At 37.8% G+C, this 20,518-nt stretch overlaps 1 protein-coding gene and 1 non-coding gene across 4 annotated transcripts in view; one reads left to right on the top strand and one right to left on the bottom strand.

Annotated features, from left to right (window-relative positions):
- The window catches only part of CNOT1 (CCR4-NOT transcription complex subunit 1), a 99,616-nt gene that overhangs the window by 20,595 nt on the left and 58,503 nt on the right, over nucleotides 1-20,518 (top strand). For all 3 annotated transcript variants that reach the window (XR_009537254.1, XM_060132075.1, XM_060132074.1), the window contains exon 2: nucleotides 6,387-6,659. Coding sequence is in view for 2 of the 3 variants with exons in the window: in XM_060132075.1 (XP_059988058.1) it covers nucleotides 6,558-6,659 (102 nt within the window). In the remaining variant the exon portion in view is untranslated. The remainder of the gene's footprint in view (nucleotides 1-6,386; nucleotides 6,660-20,518) is intronic.
- Nucleotides 3,453-3,525, bottom strand: TRNAG-UCC (transfer RNA glycine (anticodon UCC)). The gene has a single exon. It is a non-coding gene; the product is annotated as a tRNA-Gly (tRNA).

Here is a 20,518-nt window from a genome sequence, read left to right as displayed (position 1 = left end):
GCAGGCGGATTCTTAACCACTGCACCACCAGGGAATGTCCCCTGTTCCTGTCATCTTTCTATTGATTTCTTTAAACAGTTTTGTAGTTTTTATTGTACAATCTAGTATGTTTTATTAGACTCAATTAGGAAATTTTAAAAATGAGTTCCTGTTGATACTTCTATTTTGAATAAAATATTTCAGGTTTTTAAAAGTTTCATCTTTACTACATTGATCTGCACTGAATCTGGATTCCTGTTAATTTATTTGCTGTATCCAGTAATATATAAAAGTAGCTTAAAATTGCAATGAAATATTATTGCTAACAGTAAGCTTATTGAGTCAAATTTCTTTGAATTTTCTCTGTCCTTAAAAATATATCCCACTGTACATCAAGGGTTGTTCAGATACTGTGTTCAGTAGTTACTTGAAATATTCGTTTTCACTGTGTTCTTTGTTATCAGCTTGATATTCCAGTTCATTCTTTGTGCTTGATATTAGTTTTTATCTTACTTAATTAAATTTCAAACGTAAATATGGTTCAAAAGTCAAAACCATATAAAAGATACAATCTGTGAATTTTTGTTCTGATTTCTATGTCATTTACCCAGTTCTCACCCACTCCAGTATAGGTAACTTTTTATTAGTTTATGTCTGATCTTTCCTGTGTATTTTTTGCAAAAAAGCAACTACGTATATGTATGCATATATACAAAACAAAAAGTAGCATATATGTAGAAATTAAAGCTTAAATAAAGAGTAGACTACTTTGTACATAGTCCAAGATGTTTATTCACCAGCCACTAACTCATGGCCATTCCTTTGCTGTGATAAATATTGCTGCAGTGAATAACATTGTGCATATGTTACATGTATGAAGTGTATAGATTTCTTGGATTTCTGTAAAAATGGAATTTTAAGTGAAATCCTCTCTGTAATCTCTGTTAATCTAGAGCTTATTTTTTTGCACATGTTAACATGGATGTGTTTATGGGATGGGATCATGCTGTTCAGAGTACTGCAGCTTTTCAGTCAGTGTCATGGGTATTCTTTTACATAACACTTAGAGGATTAGCTATAAACCACAACTGCTTCTGTATTCCTTAGATTGGGTGTTTAGGAAACAATTTGTAATACTGTGTAGTGTTCTCCAGTTAAAATGTGAAGTAATTTTACATAAGTTGGACGTCTACATACCGTTTTATACGCTTTCTTTCATTTTCCAGTGTGTAGTGAATGTTTACAGCAAAACCGCGTTTTAAATGTCTTTCACATGTTGGGTGGGATTCCATTGCATGTAGGTAGATAATCCTTCACTGACGGATATATAGATTGTTTCTAAAATTTTAAATATTAGGAAAAATACTGAGAACACATTTAAACAGTCTTCCAGAATTGCTGTTTTACTTTTTATACAACCATATCTTTGGGAGATTTTTTGTTACCACTGTTCGGGTAACAGCTGTCTTATAGTATATTGCTGTCAAATGTCAGTGCCCTTTCATTCATAGTGTTAAATTGAGAAATGCTGGGGGGAATAACAGTAGTAGAATTACTGCTTGGAAGGATTTAGTGATTTTGTTGCAAGATTGTTGCTATTATTGTTTCCACTGTTGAAATCCCAGCTCTGTGATAACAAGTCCTTTGGGGTTTTGGAAGACTATGCCTGTGTACATTTTTAATAATGAAGATAAGGAGGCCTATTGAAGTGGTAGCTGTTTTTGAACTGTTCTTTAAGACTTTGCCTTGATAGGAAATTAATAATTATTTAAAGTCTCTGAGTCCCTGGTGTATTATGGAGACCAATACTAGGCACTGCATATACAAATAGAATGCTCCTGGGCCACAAATTCCTTACAGTTAAGGAATATCTTGGAATCTCAAATTTAGTGATCTTGAAAGAATTTAACATCTAAACATTTTAGTGGAAAGCTGTTGAATAGTCACTTTATAGCTTTGCATTTAACATATTTCAAGAAACATGTTCTGTAAAACATTGTGACTCAATTTATATATACACATTATGATGCTAAAGGTTACTTAGAAGGGTCTTAACAACTTGATAGTGTATGCTACTGAGGCAATTAAATTAAAAATCATCTGTTATTTACTCTCATGTGATTGTTATTTCCTCTCGTGTGATTGTTATTTCTGACTAGGAAAATTTCATTGGGTTTCCATGCCTTTTGGTAGAGTCAAAATATAGGTTGCAAAATCCTAAGCTTCAGTTTATAGCTCTTCAAATATGTAGTGAGCTCCTACTATGTAGTGCTTGTAATAAGTTGGTGAACAATAGACAATTATGATCACTGCCTTCATGGAATTTACATATGAGGAGATGGGCAAATATAAATGTTACCCATGTTTGGTGATGTAATGTGTAAAAAAGGGTGGGCGTTGCAATTTTGTGGTCAGGGTAATCCTCACTGAGAAGGTGACATTTGTGTAGACTTGAAGAAGTGAGGTAGTTAGCCATCTGGGTATCTGGAAGAAGAGGATTCCAGGTAGAGGCATCTAAGGTGAGAGTGTGCTGGAGAAGCAGCAAGGAGGCCATTGTAGCTAAAGGGAATTGAGCAAGGGGGAGTGAAGAAGAGGAAGGCCAGAAGAGTACCGGTGGCTAGGTTCCATCAAGTTGCGTTCGTTCATAGGCCATTATAAGGGCTCAGGCTTCCATTCTGAGTCAGTGGAGGGTTTTGAGCACAGGATGACCTATCTGAGGGTTTTTTTATATATATAAATTTATTTATTTTTTTTATTTATTGTTTCTGGCTGCGTTGGGTCTTCATTGCTGCGCGTGGGTTTTTCTCTGGTTGCAGCGAGCAGGGCCTACTCTTCGTTGCGGTTCGCGGGCTTCTCATTCTGGTGGCTTCTCTTGTTGCGGAGCACGGGCTCTAGGCGCTCGGGCTTTAGTAGTTGTGGCATGTGGGCTCAGTAGTTGTGACTCGCGGGCTCTAGAGCGCAGGCTCAGTAGTTGTCGCACAGAGGCTTAGTTGCTCTGCGGCATACGGGATCTTCCCGGACCAGGGATCGAACCTGTGTCCCCTGCACTGACAGGCGGTTTCTCAACCACTTCATCACCAGGGAAGCCCTGAGTTTTTAATATTTGAAAAGTCTTTTTCTTTGGCTGTTGTGTTGAGAATAGACTTGTAGGGAGCAAGGGTGGAAGCAGGAAGACTAGTTAGGAAGTTAACATAGTAATCCAAGTGAGAAATGATGGTGCTTTGTTATCATAGCTATGGTGAGAAATGACTGGATTCTGTGTATATTTTATAGGTAGAGCCAAAAGAATTTTTTGACAGATTGATTATGGGGAGTGGGAAGTCTAAGAATTTGGCCTGAGTAACTTTAAGGACAGAGTTGGTATCAACTGAGATGGGGTAAACACATATGGGGTGGAATATTATGGGGGCAGGGTGTGAAGATCAGGAGCTCTTTTTCTTTTGGGCTGTGCCACGTGGCATGTGGGATCTTGGTTCCCTGACCAGGGATCGAACCCGAGCCCCCTGCATTGGAAGTGCAGAGTCTTAACCACTGGACCACCAGGGAAGTCCCAGGAGTTCAGTTTTGAACATGTTGTACAATATTTGAGATGTCATTAGGAAATTAAATAATATATTTCTAGACATCGTGAGAAATTTGGGTTGGAGATAGAACTTATAGGAGTTATTGCTATAGGTGGTTTTGAAAGCCATAAGACTGAAGTATATCAAGAAAGTGAATATAGAGAAGTCCAAGGACTCCAATACTGCGAGGTCAAAAAAGGAAGGGCCAGTAAAGGAGACTGAGAACAAGAGACCAGTGAAATGGCATTTTAGAAACAAAGTAACAAAGGTGTATCTTGGAGGGAGGGATCAGCTTGTCTAAGGCTTCTGGATGGTTAAGGTGATCACGTGTCCTAGTTTATACCTGTTGTCTTGGTGTAAATTGTTAATGGTACCCTCTTTATTTTCAGAAGCGTCGTAGTTTGGTTAATAAATTATGTTGTCATCCTACTAATAGATCTCATAAGGTGATGGTTCAAAATTGGTCATTAGTTTAATGCATTAACTTGCTCATGTAATGACGATTGGCTTGTTGAAATTTGTGTTACACTAGTATTTTTATCCTTCGCAGTCTTTTTTGTTTGTTTGTTTGTTTGTTTGTTTTGTCCATGCCTCGAGGCTTGTGGGATCTTACCTGCCCAACCAGGGATTGAACCCAGGTCCTGGCAGCGAAAGCGCCACGTCCTAACCACTGGACCACCAGGGAATTCCCTCCTTCACAGCCTTTAGATGTTAACATGGAGAAGTTGTAACCCTTGTCATGGGGCTCATATCAGAAGATAAAGTTGAAGTGCCAAAGTATCAGGAATTCATTTTCTTGGAAGGTCGTTCAACACTTGTTTTGCTGGATTTGTGCTGTACCATAGGTAAAAAGATAATTAAAATAGGCTGTGATCACATCTATTTCATGATAAAGTGATTCTGTTGTCCCTCTGTGTCAGCATTTGTGATACAAATTCTGAGCAAGGAGAAACTTTATGTCTTGCAAACTCTTATCATCTATTGCCTTTTTGTATGTAATTGTGAATAATAATTATTAGATGTGTGTAATATAGTTTAAAGTAACTACTGTTCCTGTGAATAATATACTTTGAATAATACAGTTTTAGCTGAACGCAACTTGTAAAAATTAAAAATACTTTGAATTATATTTGGTACTAAGAATGAACATTTTATTTTATTGTTTTAGTTTTAGTTTAGTTTTTTGGCCGCACCATGCAGCTTGCAGGATCTTTAGTTTCCTGGCCAGGGATTGAACCTGGGGCCACTCAGTGAGAATGCCAAGTCCTAACCACTGGACCACCAGGGAATTCTTATCTGTGTCCTTTTTTTTTTGTCTTAATGAGTATCTTTCCTGCACAGTTTTGCTTCATTCTTTTTAACAACTGCCTTGTTTGGATATACCATAATTTATTTAAGCAGTTACTTTTTGCTGCACTTTCTTTTTGCTATGATACACAGTATTTCAGTCAAAACCTCTGTTTCCTTTGAGTTCTTGAGGCAATATACATGGAGGGATACAGTCTTAATTGTGGAATTTAGGTTCAGGGGTAGTGTAAGAAACTCTTTATTTACAATATTGCCACTTTGAGTTTCAGAAAAGATGGTACCAGTTAATAATGTTGTTAACAATCTGATAAGTCCTCTGTTTTATGGTGTGTTCTCAGACTTGGATTTTTGATTGTCTGATACAGAAAATATGCTGTCATCATAATATGAAGGAACAGCTTGCTCTAAGAATTTATAGCAAGCAAGTTTAGTTACATATAATGGATAGATATAAACACAATTTATCTTTAACTTCTCATACGTTATTACTTTAGAATAAACAAAAATACCTTGCCACATTCCCAAGATTCTCTCTTTTTTTTTTTTTAGGGAGGATGTGGAAAAGGATAGCATAGGTAGAATCTTTGCTTTGTATGAACAAAACAGAACAAAAATGTAGGGACAGTGTAGTCTTTCTACATTGTTAATAAGTTATTAAAGATAAAGGCTTAAATGCCCTTACCAAGGGGCTTTTAATCTTCATGAATTTTCTTTACCTTACATAGTAAGTTCTGATGGTAATGAAAGTATGAGCAGATTTCAGATCATGAAGCTGTGGACAAGCTTAGCTCCTTGGATTCAAAGATTTTTGTTTCAGCAGTGGTACTTGGTGAATTCTTAAAAACACTTGTGTTTTTTGTTTGTTTTTTTGTGTTGTGATACAGAATGTTCCTCTGACTCACCAGGTTGTTGGAATTAAAATGATAAGCATCCTGTCATTTTAGCTATATTGCTGCTTCGACCTTCCCTTTCTGAATTTTCCTAGTGCAGGAAGGAATTTGGGTTCTGAGGCCCTTAACTTACTTTTAAGCTAGCCGTTCAAATACCGAAAACATATATCCTAAGATAAAACTTAAAGACCAAACTATTGTCTGATTCTGAAGCAATACATAAGTTGTAAGGTGAATAAATAGGATCTTATAAATAAGTTGTAGATAGTGTGAGAAGAGGGATTGAAAATGTCAGATGAGTGTTTCTTTCCACAGACCCTAATTTTACTTAATCAGTTTTGTGTGGCTTCTAAAGGGAATAGTATAAATTATCATTGAAATTGATAGAGTAGAAGCCTCAAATATTATAGGACGTCTTGCTAAAACGACAACTTTTTTGTGGGTGGGTGGGTGTGATTTTTCTTTTTTATACCAGCCCTACCTAATTTTTAAAACTTAGCATCTTTTATCAATAGTGGTTGAGACATCTTACTTTTTTAAAAAAAATGCTTAGTGATATTTCAGGTATTAAGATGGAAAGATGGTTATTTAACCCTTTTTAACCCTAATAAAACATTAATTAAAATATCTTTTTTTTTTTTAACAGGTGCCATGTTTCAGAACAGAGTAAGACCCCTGGTAAAGAACTGAAGACACTGTACAGACATCAGATATAGGCTAATTACAAAGAAAGCATTAACCTGCCTCTGAGGTGACTAAAGGGGAATAATGGTGATTTTGCGCCGGGCTCGGCCGCCTGCTTCCGCCCCAACCAGCAATGAATCTTGACTCGCTCTCGCTGGCCTTGTCTCAAATCAGCTACCTGGTGGACAATTTAACCAAGAAAAACTACCGAGCCAGCCAGCAGGAAATACAGCATGTAAGTAAACTAGTGAGAAAACAAGCACCATTAAAGGAATGAGTATGCAGTGAAAAGAAAATTGGAAATTTTTGTGGGTGTGTTGCATGAAAAGTAACCTTTGCTCCTTATTTCAAGTGATTTCAGTTTAATATATAAAAGAGAGCTTTCACAAGGTTGTTCAGCTGTCACCATCTAACTCCAGAATGTTTTCATCACCCCTAAAAGAAACACCTGAATCCATTAGCAGTTGCTTTCCATTTCTTCTTCCCTCCAGCCCCTGGTAACCACTAACCTACTTTGTGCTTCCATGGATTTGCCTTTCTGGACATTTCATATAAATGGAATCATACCATATGAGGCCTTTTGTTTCTGCCTTCTTTCACTAGCATAAGTTTTCAAGGTTGATCCATGTTGGAGCATGCATTTAGATATTTAGGTTTGGTTCCACCTTTTGGCTGTTGTGAATATTGTGGCTGTCAACATTCATTTACAAGTTTTGGGTGGATGTTTATTTTAAAGTTTGAGGATATTTACCAAAAAATGGAATTGCTGGGTCATATGGTAACTCGGACTTTCTAAAGAACTGCTAGACTGTTTTCCAGAACACTGTATCACTTTTCACTTCTAGGAGCAGTGTATGAAGGCTCTAGTTTTTCTTGATCCTCACTAATACTTGTTACTGTGTGTCTTTGCTTTTAGCCATTCTAGTGGGTGTGAACTGGTATCCCATTGTAGTTTTGATTTAGAGTTAATGATGCTGAGCATCTTTTCATGTGCTTATTTGTATATCTTTGGAGAAATTTCAGTTTGTACCCCCACAATCTTTTTTAAATTTTCTATTGTTTATTTGGCTGCGTCAGGTCTTAGTTGCGGCTCCAGAGCACATGGGCTCAGTAGTTGCGGCACTTGGGCTCTCTAGTTGTGGCACGTGGGCTTAATTGCCCCAGGGCATGTGGGATCTTAGTTCCCCGACCAGGGATTGAACCCGCATCCCCTGCATTGGAAGGTGGATTCTTTCTTACTGGACCACCAGGGAAGTACCCCGCTGCCACCAGAGAAGCCCTAATTTTATTTTTAAAATCGATAATATAGTGGGACTTCCCTGACCAGTGCAGGGGACATGGGTTTGAGCCCTGGTCCAGGAAGATCCCACATGCCGCAGAACAACTAAGCCCGCGAGCCACAACTACTGAGCCCTCATGCCACAACTGCTGAAGCCTGTGAGCCTAGAGCCCATGGTCCACAACAAGAGAAGCCACCACAATGAGAAGCCCGCACACTACAATGAAGAGTAGCCCCCGCTCGCCGCAACTAGAGAAAGCCTGCGTGCAGCAACAAAGACCCAGTGCAGCCAAAAATAAATAAATTTTAAAAACTAGATAATATATTAACCTGATTACTCTAGCTACCCATTTCTCCTACCCATAGGCAACTGATACTAGCTATTTCTTAACTGTCCTTACAAAGATATTTGCATATAGAAAATAGGGAAATATTTCCCATCCCTTTTCATATGGTGACATACAGTATAAACTGTTCTGCATCTTGATTTATTTAATTTGTTTAGTTAACTAGTTTATCCTGGAAATGATTCCTTATCCGTACACAAAAAGCTTCATTCTTTTAAGGGTGCATAGTAAACCATGGTATGGGTGAATCATATAGAATTTACTTCACTATTGATGCACATTTAGGTTATGTAAAATTTTTTTTTTTTTTTTTTTTGCTATTGACAGTGTTGTTACAAGGTTATTTCTTGCATGCATATATCTGTCAGTATGTTTGTAGGATAGATTCCTAGAAACTCAAGCTTGGGCAACTCTTCTCTCTAATGGAAAAGCTCAATTCTTAGAATTATATATTTCTGTTTGATTTTTTTCTTTACATGTAGCACTGTTTCTCTGGTACATTGAAAAAGCAGGTGTGTATGCTTATGGAGTTTATTACATTTGATGCTGCTTTAACAAATTATAGTGCTTAAGTTCATTGTTCTGATACCTTCAGTGGTCCTCTTACTACCGAACAAAGTCAAAGCTCCTCAGTAAAAAGTTTCAGGGCCCTACTGTAAGTCCAGTTTTAAATGCTTTTCTTGGAATTCTGTTCTTTCAAGAACCAAATCCAATACCACCTTACCAGTGAAGACTTACCCTCCTTTTCCTTTATTTGGATTAATTCCTTAGGCTCATTCTGAAAGCTGTGTTGGTCTGAATGTGACCTAACAGTTTCATGCAGCTACTATTTAAACATCTGCTGTGTGTCACATACTCTTTTTGTGTGTGTGTGAGCTTTTTTTCCAAAGATTTAATAACATGTATACATGGGAGAGACTGAGGAAAACTGAGTAACTCCTAATCAACTTTTTATTGAATTAAAATGTATATACCAAACAATTCATAAATCGTTAAGTGTGCAGATGAATTTTCATAAAGTGAACATAGCTATTAATAACCATGCAGATTAAGAAAATTGATACTAGCATCTCAGAAGCTGTTTTAGTTGTTGAACATATCACTTATGACCCAGCAGTTCTGTTTCTCTGTGTGTAACGAACAGAAATGCATATATACATTGATCAAAAAAACATGTATTGTGATAGCCCAAAGTTGGAAACAACTGAGTGTCCATCAACAAGGTATACTAAGAAGCAGTGAGACTATTTTGTGGAACAACATCGATTGATCTTCAGTGTTGAGTGAAAAATGCTAAACATTCTGTCAGTTCAGTAATTCTGTGTACGGTCAGTTTTCTCGTCATAGCAACCATTCAAGCATTTACAGTGTTCCAGTATTGTTAATGTGATTTTATGTCAGTTCTCACATTGTTGTCGCAGTCATGCAGGATGGGTAGTGGGTAGTATTGTTCCATTTTACACTAAGGTTCAAAGACATTAAATATTTTTGCCCACTGGTACTCTCCCTGAAAGTGGCAGATGTGAGATTGGAACCCACAACATTCCTATGTTGAATCTCTTTGTAATTGTTCACAGAAGACAAAGAAGTAGAAGGAAATTAGAGACTCTGGATTGGAAGGTCATCTAGTCCCAAGTTTGATGCCCTGACAGCCCCTACTCTAAAACGTCTTCCACTTTTTGTCAGAGTGGCCTTTCTAAAATGTATATCTAATAGTCTCTTTGCCACTTTAAAATCTTTTGTGTGTCTCTGTCCCACTCAATTTAAAGCTCATACTCCTAAGCTGGGCCTCTATTGCTGTTCTTTTGGAAGCAGATATGAAACATTTTGGAATGTAGGTTATTTATAAGGTTTCAACACCTGTAGGAGAAGGAGGACTGGTTGGAAACAGAATTGGACAGGAGGAGAACTACAGTGGAAATCTTCATCAACTCCATGGGGAATTCTGGGATGGGTATCAGAGTTGTCCCATAGGGGGCCCAAATGGCTAGGCCTTCATATCCCTGTTATTGTGTGAGGGCTCCCTCAGGAGGGCTTGTTCCCTTGGGTAGTATTATTGCAGCTTAGACAGACACTGAAGGAGCTGATTGCTGGGGCACCTGCAACTTTAACTTGAAGTGGGAAATATGGTGGCACTGTCTGAATTTACCCCAGCAAGGCTCTGCGTGATCTGGTCAATTTAATACTATATTTTAATTGGTTTGATCCCAAGACTACTCCCAAGACCTCATGGTGTAGGACTATCCTTTAGTTTATGTCTCTTAAACCTAACATTTAGTAAGTGTTCAAATGCAATTGGAATGAAAGAAGGAATAAATGAGTAAGTAATTAATTTTGAAGGTAAATGTTAGAATGCTTGGTTTCAGCCTATGGCTGAGGTTTTCAGTGTTACAGATATTCTTTAGACAAGTGTGTCCTCAGTGCTACCCTTGCAGATAGTCGCCTTCTTTTACTTTTAGAATGATTAGGAATTTAGAACTGGGATGGGAGCAGGGTTCTAGTTCTTGACTCTGTCTTGATTTCCTTTGGTGATATGTAAAGGCTTATTGTACTTCTTAGATGCGTGATATATTTTAGTGCCATACTTTTGGGGGCTTAGACTAATAGGTTGGCTAGGATTGTGTTCCCTTTGTTATTTCTCCTACTGACTAGTAGGAAGAAGGAATGTTTATTGTATTTATTAGATGTATGAGTTCCCTAAACATGAACAATGAGCTAGTTAATATTACCATTTTATAGGTGAAAAAACAAGTTTAAAATTTAATTTGCCCCCTCAGTCAGGATTTTATGATGTTCTTTAGAGCAGCGTCCCCAACCTTTTTAGCACCAGAGTGATCAGTTTCCTGGAAAAAATGGGCGGGGATGCGGGAGGGAGATGGTGATGGTTCAGGCTTGTAATGCGAGCGATGGGGAGTGCAGATGAAGCTTTGCTCCTTGCCCACTGCTCACCACCGCTCACCTCCCGCTGTGCGGCTGCTTGTTTGAGGCCCAGGGCTTGGGGACCCCTGCTTTAGAGAGTAACTCCTATAGTTGTTCTTTTCTTTAAAAATATTTGTTGTCATTATTACAGAAATTATGTAAGTAAAATATAGAAAAAATAAAATCAACTCTGGTTTTTCTACTCAGCTTTTTAACACTTCTGAGTATTTTTTGTCTTTGCATTAAAAGTAGCTTATAGGGCTTCCCTGGTGGCGCAGTGGTTGAGAGTCCGCCTGCCGATGCAGGGGACACAGGTTCGTGCCCCGGTCTGGGAAGATCCCACATGCCGCGGAGCGGGTGGGCCCATGAGCCATGGCCGCTGAGCCTGCGCGTCCAGAGCCTGTGCTCCGCAACGAGAGAGGCCACAACAGTGAGTGGCCCGCGTACCGAAAAAAAAAAAAGTAGCTTATAAAAATATTTTATACTGTTCTTTAAATGATAGTCTCTGTAAATATAATGTTAAAACATTTTATTAAAATTTCAAATTTATTTCATATGTAAAAGTTAAAAATTAAAATTTATTAAATAAGTAAAATTTATATTAAAATTAAGTAAGTAAAATTTATTTATGCTACTCACACGAGTAGTATAATATAGCCCCCATGAATCTATCATCTACCTTCATTTGAAGTCATGACCAATCTTGTTTCATCTAACCCATTGTCCTCGGTTGTTTTAAAGCAGATCCCAGTTATAATTTCATCTATTTATATAAACCTAACCTCAATACTGTTATCACATCTTTTTATTTATTTATTTATTTACTTTTGGCTGTGTTGGGTCTTCATTTCTGTGCGAGGGCTTTCCCTAGTTGTGGCAAGCGGGGGGCTACTCTTCATCGCGGTGCGCAGGCCTCTCCTGCTGCGGAGCACAGGCTCCAGGCGCGCAGGCTCAGCAGTCGTGGCTCACAGGCCCAGCCGCTCCGCGGCATGTGGGATCCTCCCAGACCAGGGCTTGAACCCATGTCCCCTGCATTAGCAGGCAGACTCTCAACCACTGCACCGCCAGGGAAGCCCTGTCACATCTTTTTGTAAAAAAAGCACAGTAATTCTTTTAAAAAAAATTGTATTGAAGTATATTTGATTTACAATGTGTTTCTGGTGTACAGCCGAGTGATTCAGTTATACATATGTATATTTTTCATATTCTTTTCCATTATGGTTTATTACAGGACACTGAATATAGTTCCCTGTACTATATAGGAGGATGTTGCTGTTTATCCATTCTGTATAATAGTTTGCACCTGCTAATCCCAAACTCCCAATCCTCCCCCACACCCCATCCCCCAGCAAAATAATTCTTAAACATCAAATATCTAGTTAACATTCACATTTCCTTAGTTTGCTTCATAAAAAAAATTTTAAAGTTAACTTGAGTTACAACCACCCCCCCACCCCTTTCCCCAGTCTGTTTGTTGCATTGGCCCTTACTAAATCTCTTTTAAAATCTGGGTTTTCTCTCCCTCTATTTTTCTTGCAGTTATTTTGTTAAAGAAATCAGGTTGTCCTGTAGTTACCCACAGTCTGAATATTGCTGATTACATTCCCAGCATGGTATTTTACATGTTCTTCTGACTGTTGTATTTCCTGTAAATTGGTAATTAAATTTGGGAGCTTAATCAGATTAAGGTTTTTTCTCCCTTAGGACAGTTTTACAGGTGGTGGTGTATACTTTTATTAGGAGGTTCATAATGTCTAGTCATCTCTATTTTTGTTATTTTTAGCAGGCTTTGTTCATTGCCTGGATTCATTGATTTGTTAGGGATTGGAAAGTGGTGACATTCTAGTTGTTAGACGTTTTTTATTAGTTGAAATAGTTCTGTAAAGGGAAACTTGCCCTTACCAACTGTAACTATCTGGTTGCCCGAAGTACAGTTTATATAGGAAGGGCTTGATTCTCTCTCTATTTGCCGGTTTTCAAAATGACTTGTTTCCTAGCATCCTCCAAATATGACCAATAAATGAGTTTTTTAATATTAGGAACTCATGTATTTTTAACATATTTGATGTGTTTGAATTCACTGAAAGTATTATTGATATTCATCCATTATCCTCTTTGGCCAGTGTAAACTTATTCATGTTAGCTTCTGAGTCCTTTCGACTGTATTCTTATTTGTTGTCTTTGTTGTGATTCCAGAAACTTGGAAACTGAAATATTCCAGACTCGTATGTTTCTTGCTTCAGACCTGGAAAATTAGCAATTTCTCTAAGAGGTCTTGGTTTTATTTTACTGGGAAATGGTATTTAGAGATTACCGACTCTTGTGTAAATAAATGATTAAGACCATTTAGGTGATACAAACAAACTTTATTTAACATTTCATGAAATGGACAGTCTTACTTCAGAGAACTGCAAAATGGGCAGAAGACAAGAACCTTTTATAGGGTAAAGAATAAAGAACAGAGACTTTGCTGGTGGTCCAGTAGTTAAAACTCCATGCTCCCAACGCAAGGGGCACGGGTTCGAGCCCTGGTCAGGAAACTAAGATTCCACATGCTGCCTGGCACGGCCAAAAAAAAAAGAATAAAGAAAAGACAAATAGAAAATATATGATTGGCTGGGACCACATAGTCAACCTTGTTAGGGGCTAGATAGCGGTTAGAACACCCAGAATCGGCTTGGTGTTTGGGAATTGGCTGACTGAATATACTGTGTTTCTGGTCAAGCGAAACATTTACGGGGGCTCCAGAGTTATCTAAGTTTTGGTTTGCTGATGTTACACCAAGGGCAGGAACACTCCATTTTGGGCCTAGAAAGTTATTTCAACACTTACATTGTTTACTGATACTCAGTTGGCCATTATTAGGCCTTTCAGTGGACAAAGCTAAGGAGAAAATACACCATGATTTCATATTAATGCTTGCAGTTTAATTTCAGGACCAAGGGATTTTTATTTCAATTCATTACCTAAAATCTGTCTCTCCTTACTTCCAGTGCAGAAAATTCCTGTTTTCAGTAATGAAAAGTCATTTGTTTTATTCCACACTCCACAGTCAAGAGTCTCAGATTATCTGTGACTTTACTTAACAGCACTGTGATTATGGAAAGTAGTTTACCATTTTTTGGTGGGGTTGGTGGGGGAGCTTTTAAGGTATATCTCACTAGAGATGTAAAATCAAGTTACTGTTTTAAAGTCATTTAAAATGGTTCTTCTTGGAATAGTTAGATGCCACACCACCAACTGGATATGGAGTTTGGGTTCATTGTTTTCATATTATTTTCAATATTTACAAAGTACTTTTAATAGTAATCTAATTTTGCTTGATACCATGTAAAACGTTTATTTCCCAAGTCAAATCTATAAAATGACTTTTATTAAAAGAGTAGTTTATGCAATGAGGTATCACCTCACACCAGTCAGAATGGCCATTATTAAAAATAAGTCTACAAATACTAAATGCTGGAGAGGGTGTGGAGAAAAAGGAACCCTCCTACACTGCTGGTGGGAATGTAAATTGGTGCAGCCACTATGGAGAACACTATGGAGGTTACTTGAAAAGCTAAAAATAGAGTTACCATATGATCCTGCAATCCCACTCCAGGGCATATATTGGCAGAAAACTCTTAATTAGAAAAGATACATGCACACCCAGTGTTCATAGCAGCACTATTACAATACCCAAGACATGGAAGCAACCTAAATGTCCATTGAGAGATGAATGGATAAAGAAGATGTATGTGTGTGTGTGTGTGTGTGTGTGTGTGTGTGTGTGTGTGTGTGTGTGTGTACACACACAGTGGAATATTAGCCATAAAAAAATGAAAGAATGAAAAAATGACATTTGCAGGAACATGGATGGACTTAGAGATATATTAAGTAAGAGAAAGACAAATATATGAAATCACTTATTTGTGGAATCTACAAAAATGATACAAATGAACTAATTTACAAAACAGAAAGAGACTCACAGAGATCGAAAACAAACTCACGGTTACCAAAGGGGATAGTGGAGGGAAGGGGGAGATAAATTAGGAGTTCGGGATTAATAAATACACCCTACTATTATATAAAATAGGTAAATAACAAGGACCTGTATAGCACAGGGAACTATACTCAATATCTTATAATAACCTATAATAAAGAATCTGAAAAAGATAAACATATGTAACTGAATCACTTTGCTGTACACTTGAAACTAACACAACATTGTAAATTAACTATACTTCAGTTTAAAAAAATTTTTTTAAAGAGTTGCTTAGTCTTATTAAAAATGTATTATATATTGAAATGGATTGAGTACTTGCAGCCTGTTCTTTTACTGCAGTTTTTATATTCCTGAAAATATCTTTTATTTTCATACATTTTTTTGACCATAGATCATTGTCAGAAGATTTGTTTCATTTGGAACTCAGGTGCCGTTACTTGAGTTCTTTCATGCTTGAGAATATCTTTCTTGTTTTTATTGGAAGTCCAGTTATCAGTAGATATATGTTCCCCCTAGTTTTGCAAATACTGTTCCCCATTATTCTTTCAACAGCATCAGTTACCAAAAGCTGCCTATCTTCCTTTGTCTCTCTCCTCCCTCATGCATTTTAGGTGACTAACTTTTCCTGCCAGCATCTATTCCTAACCTCAATATCCCTATGAATTTCCTTTTTAAAAAAAAAATATTTATTTGGCTGTGTTGGGTCTTTGTTGCTGCGCACGGGCTTTCTCTAGTTGTGGAGAGTGGGGGCTACTCTTCATTACGGTGCACAGGCTTTTCATTGCGGTGGCTTCTCTTGTTGTGGAGCACAGGCTCTAGGCGTGCGAGCTTCAGTAGTTGTGGCGCATGGGCTTAGTTGCTCCGTGGCATGTGCGATCTTCCTGGACCAGGGCTCGAACCTGTGTCCCCTGCATTGGCAGGCGGATTCTTAACCACTGCGCCACCAGGGAAGTCCCTGAATTTCCTTTTCATTAGAGTTTATTAACTTCGAGTGTATGCTGTAGTATTGATTATTCTGCATCAGCCTTTCTTGTGCTATGGTATACCTTTCATTCTTCCAACTCAAATGTTTATTTCAGGGATATTTTTGTTGTTTTCTTTGAATGTTTTTCTTTTCATTTCTTGTGGATTGAGATATTATATATTGATTATTAAGTTATCTTTTCTGTAAGAGTTTTGCTTTCTTAAGTGCCAAAAGTTTGCTTTCATTTCCTTCTGTTATGTTGTACTTGAACCTAGTGTTTTGTTTTACCTTTTTGAGGAATTTCCTTTTAAAAAACAAAAACAGCTCCTATAATCTCTTCAAGGATATGGAATACTATTTGTCTGAACTCTTCTGTTTGTTTGTGTAAGTCTTTTGTTTCTTTTAAATTAAAAAAATTTTTTTTTCTGGGTGGGGGGTAAGTCTTTTGAAAGTATATTCTTCACCTGTCTTGTTTGTTTCTTTGCTCTGTTTTACAGTTTCTTCAAATAGGTTCCAGGCTGAGTCTTTGAATTTTTTGCTTGTCTTTGAATCAACACATTATTTACTCACATATAAACCATCTTGGGGATGCTTGAGGGTGGGGAAGTGTGTTGGGGTAGTCTGCCATGTTCTGTATCCAGGTTTGGTAATGGTTACCTCTTCTTCTTTGTTATTCTGCTTCTCCAGGATTCTCCTTTAACTCGATGGTTTGCTTACAGACATTAAAAGTAGCATCTTGAGCTTGGTTCCCTCAGCTCTGTCTCCTTTGCCATTTTCTAATTTCCATATATAGATCTGGGTCTCTAAATGGACAGTCTTCTTTCATGGCTCATCTGTGCTCCAGAATCATCACTTGAACAAAGGATAACTATGTGTGTTTTGGGACATTCATCAGTCCTAAACATTTTTATTTCTGGATTTATCAGTCCCAAATAGAAAGCTGCATTTAGCCCGTCATTTGAGGTACTGAGAATAAGCTATCTGACATATCTCTCTGGACCACTTCTTATGTGAATGTTTTGTTGAAAATGGATTTTTGTTTTTTCATATGAGAGGCTAGAAGAAAAATAATATATGAGAGGCTAGAATTAGGAAAAAAGGGCTCTTAGTTCCACATCTTTTACTTAGGAGTTTGACAGTTCTGTGCCTTTTGTGTTAAAAGTAACCCTTTATGTTTACTGCAAAAATTTTTCATGGTCTTTTCAGTATGTTAAACTGTTTTGAATAGGTACACTATTTTTTATAAAGTAACCCAAAGCATTCATACAGATAATACAGTAAAAACCTGGAATGTCTTTTTTTTTTTTTTTTTTTTTTTTTGCTGTACGCGGGCCTCTCACTGTTGTGGCCTCTCCCGTCGCGGAGCTCCGGACGCACAGGCTCAGCAGCCATGGCTCATGGGCCCAGCCGCTCTGCGGCATGTGGGATCTTCCCGGACCAGGGCACGAACCCGTGTCCCCTGCATCGGCAGGCGGACTCTCAACCACTGCGCCAACAGGGAAGCCCTGGAATGACTATTTTTAATGGTTAGAATATGTATAACAAGTTTAAGAAATATGAAGATCCTACATTATTTGTGTGGTGGAGTATATGTATGTTTACGTACAATCCAATTATTCCAATTCCTATAATCATTGTAATGTAGTGAGTTACTGTCTTCAATTTAAATTTTAAAAATCTGGTACTTTGTAATTATATAGAATCTTGGGCCTCTGAGGTCATCTGTTAGGCTAGATTTAGTAGTTTTCTTTATATAAATCTTGTTTTTATGTGAAAATCTCTATAGATGTGGTTTGTTTTCTTCTGTTTGTTCGGGGTTTTTTTTGGCTGCACCAGGATCTTAGTTCCCCAACCAGGGATTGAACCCGTGCCGCCTGAACTGGAAGCCGAGTCTTAACTACTGCACCACCAGGGAAATCCCAATGTGGGTTTTTTTCTAAGCTGTTTTTAGGAGCTGGGGTTGATATTACAATTCCTCAGATAATTGCTGCTTTATCAGTATTCTACCCAAAGAATGACTTTTTAAAGTATTAATAGAGGTAGGGATTTTTGATGTTTCTGACTGTGGAAGTTAGTTGACTACTTCATTTACTCATTACCATTTGTGGACAACCTTATTAGGAGTATCTTTATAACAAGCTAAAATAAACTGTTTGGGACTCTTTTTGTGAGGATTTAATATTCAAGTACCCTTCACATAATTAAGTCTTTATTCTTCCCTTATGTGTGCTCTCTAGGCCAAATAGTGCCCCATTTCCCCAACCATTCTGCATGATTTTCTGAATCTCTACCATCCATCGTGGATGCACTGTTTTTTAGTGTTCCTCTTAATATGTGAGTCTTAGATGAGAATATGTTACTCTAGCCACAAATCAGATTATTACAAAAGTATTATAGAATGAATGAATGCCTTTGATAAAGTTACTTTATTTTTAATAGCCAAAGATTTTGCTATCAAATTGTAAGGTGTAGTTAACTTCACTAAAAGGTTGTTGATTTTGCTAGTCTCCCCTGCCCAGTGGGTGTAATGGTTTGAACCTAAGGGAAAATGTATAAGGCTTAATCTTATGGGATCAATGAAATCTTATTTCAGCATCTTTGCAACCCAAGATCATGTTTTTAAAATACCACTTTAGTTTTAAAAGAAAACAGTTGCTCCTAGAGAAGGGTAGCATGGTATCACAGGAGGAATATTTCATTCACTTAGCAGCCATAAAACACACTTTCTGATTCTACCACTTATCCAGCAAATTATATGACATTTGTCTTTAGTCTTTGCAATCTTGATTAAAAAAAGAAAACAAAACAAACCTTGTCTGTAATAACATGGTGTATTATATGTATTATATGTATATACTTCTTAGGGTTGTTGTGAAGATTGAGTTGTTGTAAAAGCAATTTTAAAATTATAAAATGTTACAGAAATAAATGCTAAGGATAAGGGATATTCATTAAATTCGGTGATCCTAATTAAAACAAAAATTTCTGGGGTTTCAGTGGCCATTGACAGTCTCTTGGAATGTCTTTCCTTTTTTTCTTTTTTTTTTTTGCGGTACGTGGGCCTCTCACTGCTGTGGCCTCTCCCGTTGTGGAGCGCAGTCTCAGCGGCTATGGCTCGGGCCCAGCCGCTCTGTGGCATGTGGGATCTTCCCGGACCGGGGCACGAACTCGTGTCCCCTGCATTGGCAGGCGGACTCTCAAACACTGCGCCACCAGGAAAGCCCTGTCTTTCCATCTTTTAGGTTGGTGTGTAAGAGTACCAGTTAAGGGCTTCCCTGGTGGCGCAGTGATTGAGAATCTGCCTGCTAATGCAGGGGACACGGGTTCGAGCCCTGGTCTGGGAGGATCCCACATGCTGCAGAGCAACTAGGCCCGTGAGCCACAACTACTGAGCCTGCACGTCTGGAGCCTGTGCTCCGCAAAAAGAGAGGCTGCGATAGTGAGAGGCCCGCGCACCGTGATGACGAGTGGCCCCCGCTTGCCACAACTAGAGAAAGCCCTCGCACAGAAACAAAGACCCAACACAGCAAAAATAAATAAATTAATTAATAAACTCCTACCCCCAACATCTTCTTTAAAAAAAAAAGTACCAATTAAGTCAGTACGCTAATTAACCATGATCTGGTTCCCTGACTCCTGCTGGCCTTTTTTCTGTTACTAAAATCCTTTATGTATTGTTTACCTTCTGTCTCAAATGCTCTTCCTTCATTGTATCTTTGGTTGTCACCTAAATATTTTAAGTCTCAGTTTACATGTTACATCTTTAGGGATGGCCTCTCTGAGGTATACCCCCCCCCACCGTCCTGTCAATATCATATAACCCTGTTTTCTTCATGAGTTAATATTATCAGAAATTGTTTGCCTGTACTTTTCTACTTCATGAGAGCTGTGGAACACATTGGTCTCCTCTGCTGTTATATTTGCTATACCTTGAATGGTATCTAGCATGTACTCAACAAATGTTTGTTAAGCCAGTTATTCTTGTTCTTTCAAGGGAGAGGTCTGGTTGTTGGAGCATAGGTAATTCTTCTTAATTAATTTGAATTGGCTCTTTAAGATAATGCCTTCAGGGTTCCAGGGGATAGGAAAAAATAACCTATGATTATATAGATTTTAACTTTAAGATGTCTGAGGCAGTGTAAAGCTTGGTCTTACTTAACTCTCACATGTTCTGGATGGGGAAAACTGAAACTGAAATAAGTTAACTTAGCTGGCTGTGACATAATTATGATACAGTAGAAAGAGTATAGACTTTGGAGTTGGACTATGAATACCAGACTCCTAACTCATAGACTGTTGGATTTTAGGCTTATGGAGTTTGTTTGAAGTGTCCACTTTCTCATCTATAAAATGGGAGTAATTTTTGGCAGAGTTGTTAAAGATTAAACCAAGGAAGCCCAGTCACATTTTTAGGCCAAAGTAGGTAGTTAAATATTTACTATTATAAAATTTTAATGTGGCATTTAATAAGCAAATGATTACTCTGCACATACATTGTGCTAAATAAGCTCTTTTCCTGACCTAAATGTGAAGTGAACACAACTACATAAATTCCCTTTTCTCATGCAACTTACAGTCGAGTGAGACATAGACAATAAAC

Source organism: Lagenorhynchus albirostris, chromosome 19 (assembly GCF_949774975.1).
Source record: "Lagenorhynchus albirostris chromosome 19, mLagAlb1.1, whole genome shotgun sequence".
NCBI classification, from domain to species: Eukaryota; Metazoa; Chordata; class Mammalia; order Artiodactyla; family Delphinidae; genus Lagenorhynchus; species Lagenorhynchus albirostris.
Note: the sequence above shows the minus strand (reverse complement) of the source record. Positions and strands in the feature narration are given on the sequence as shown.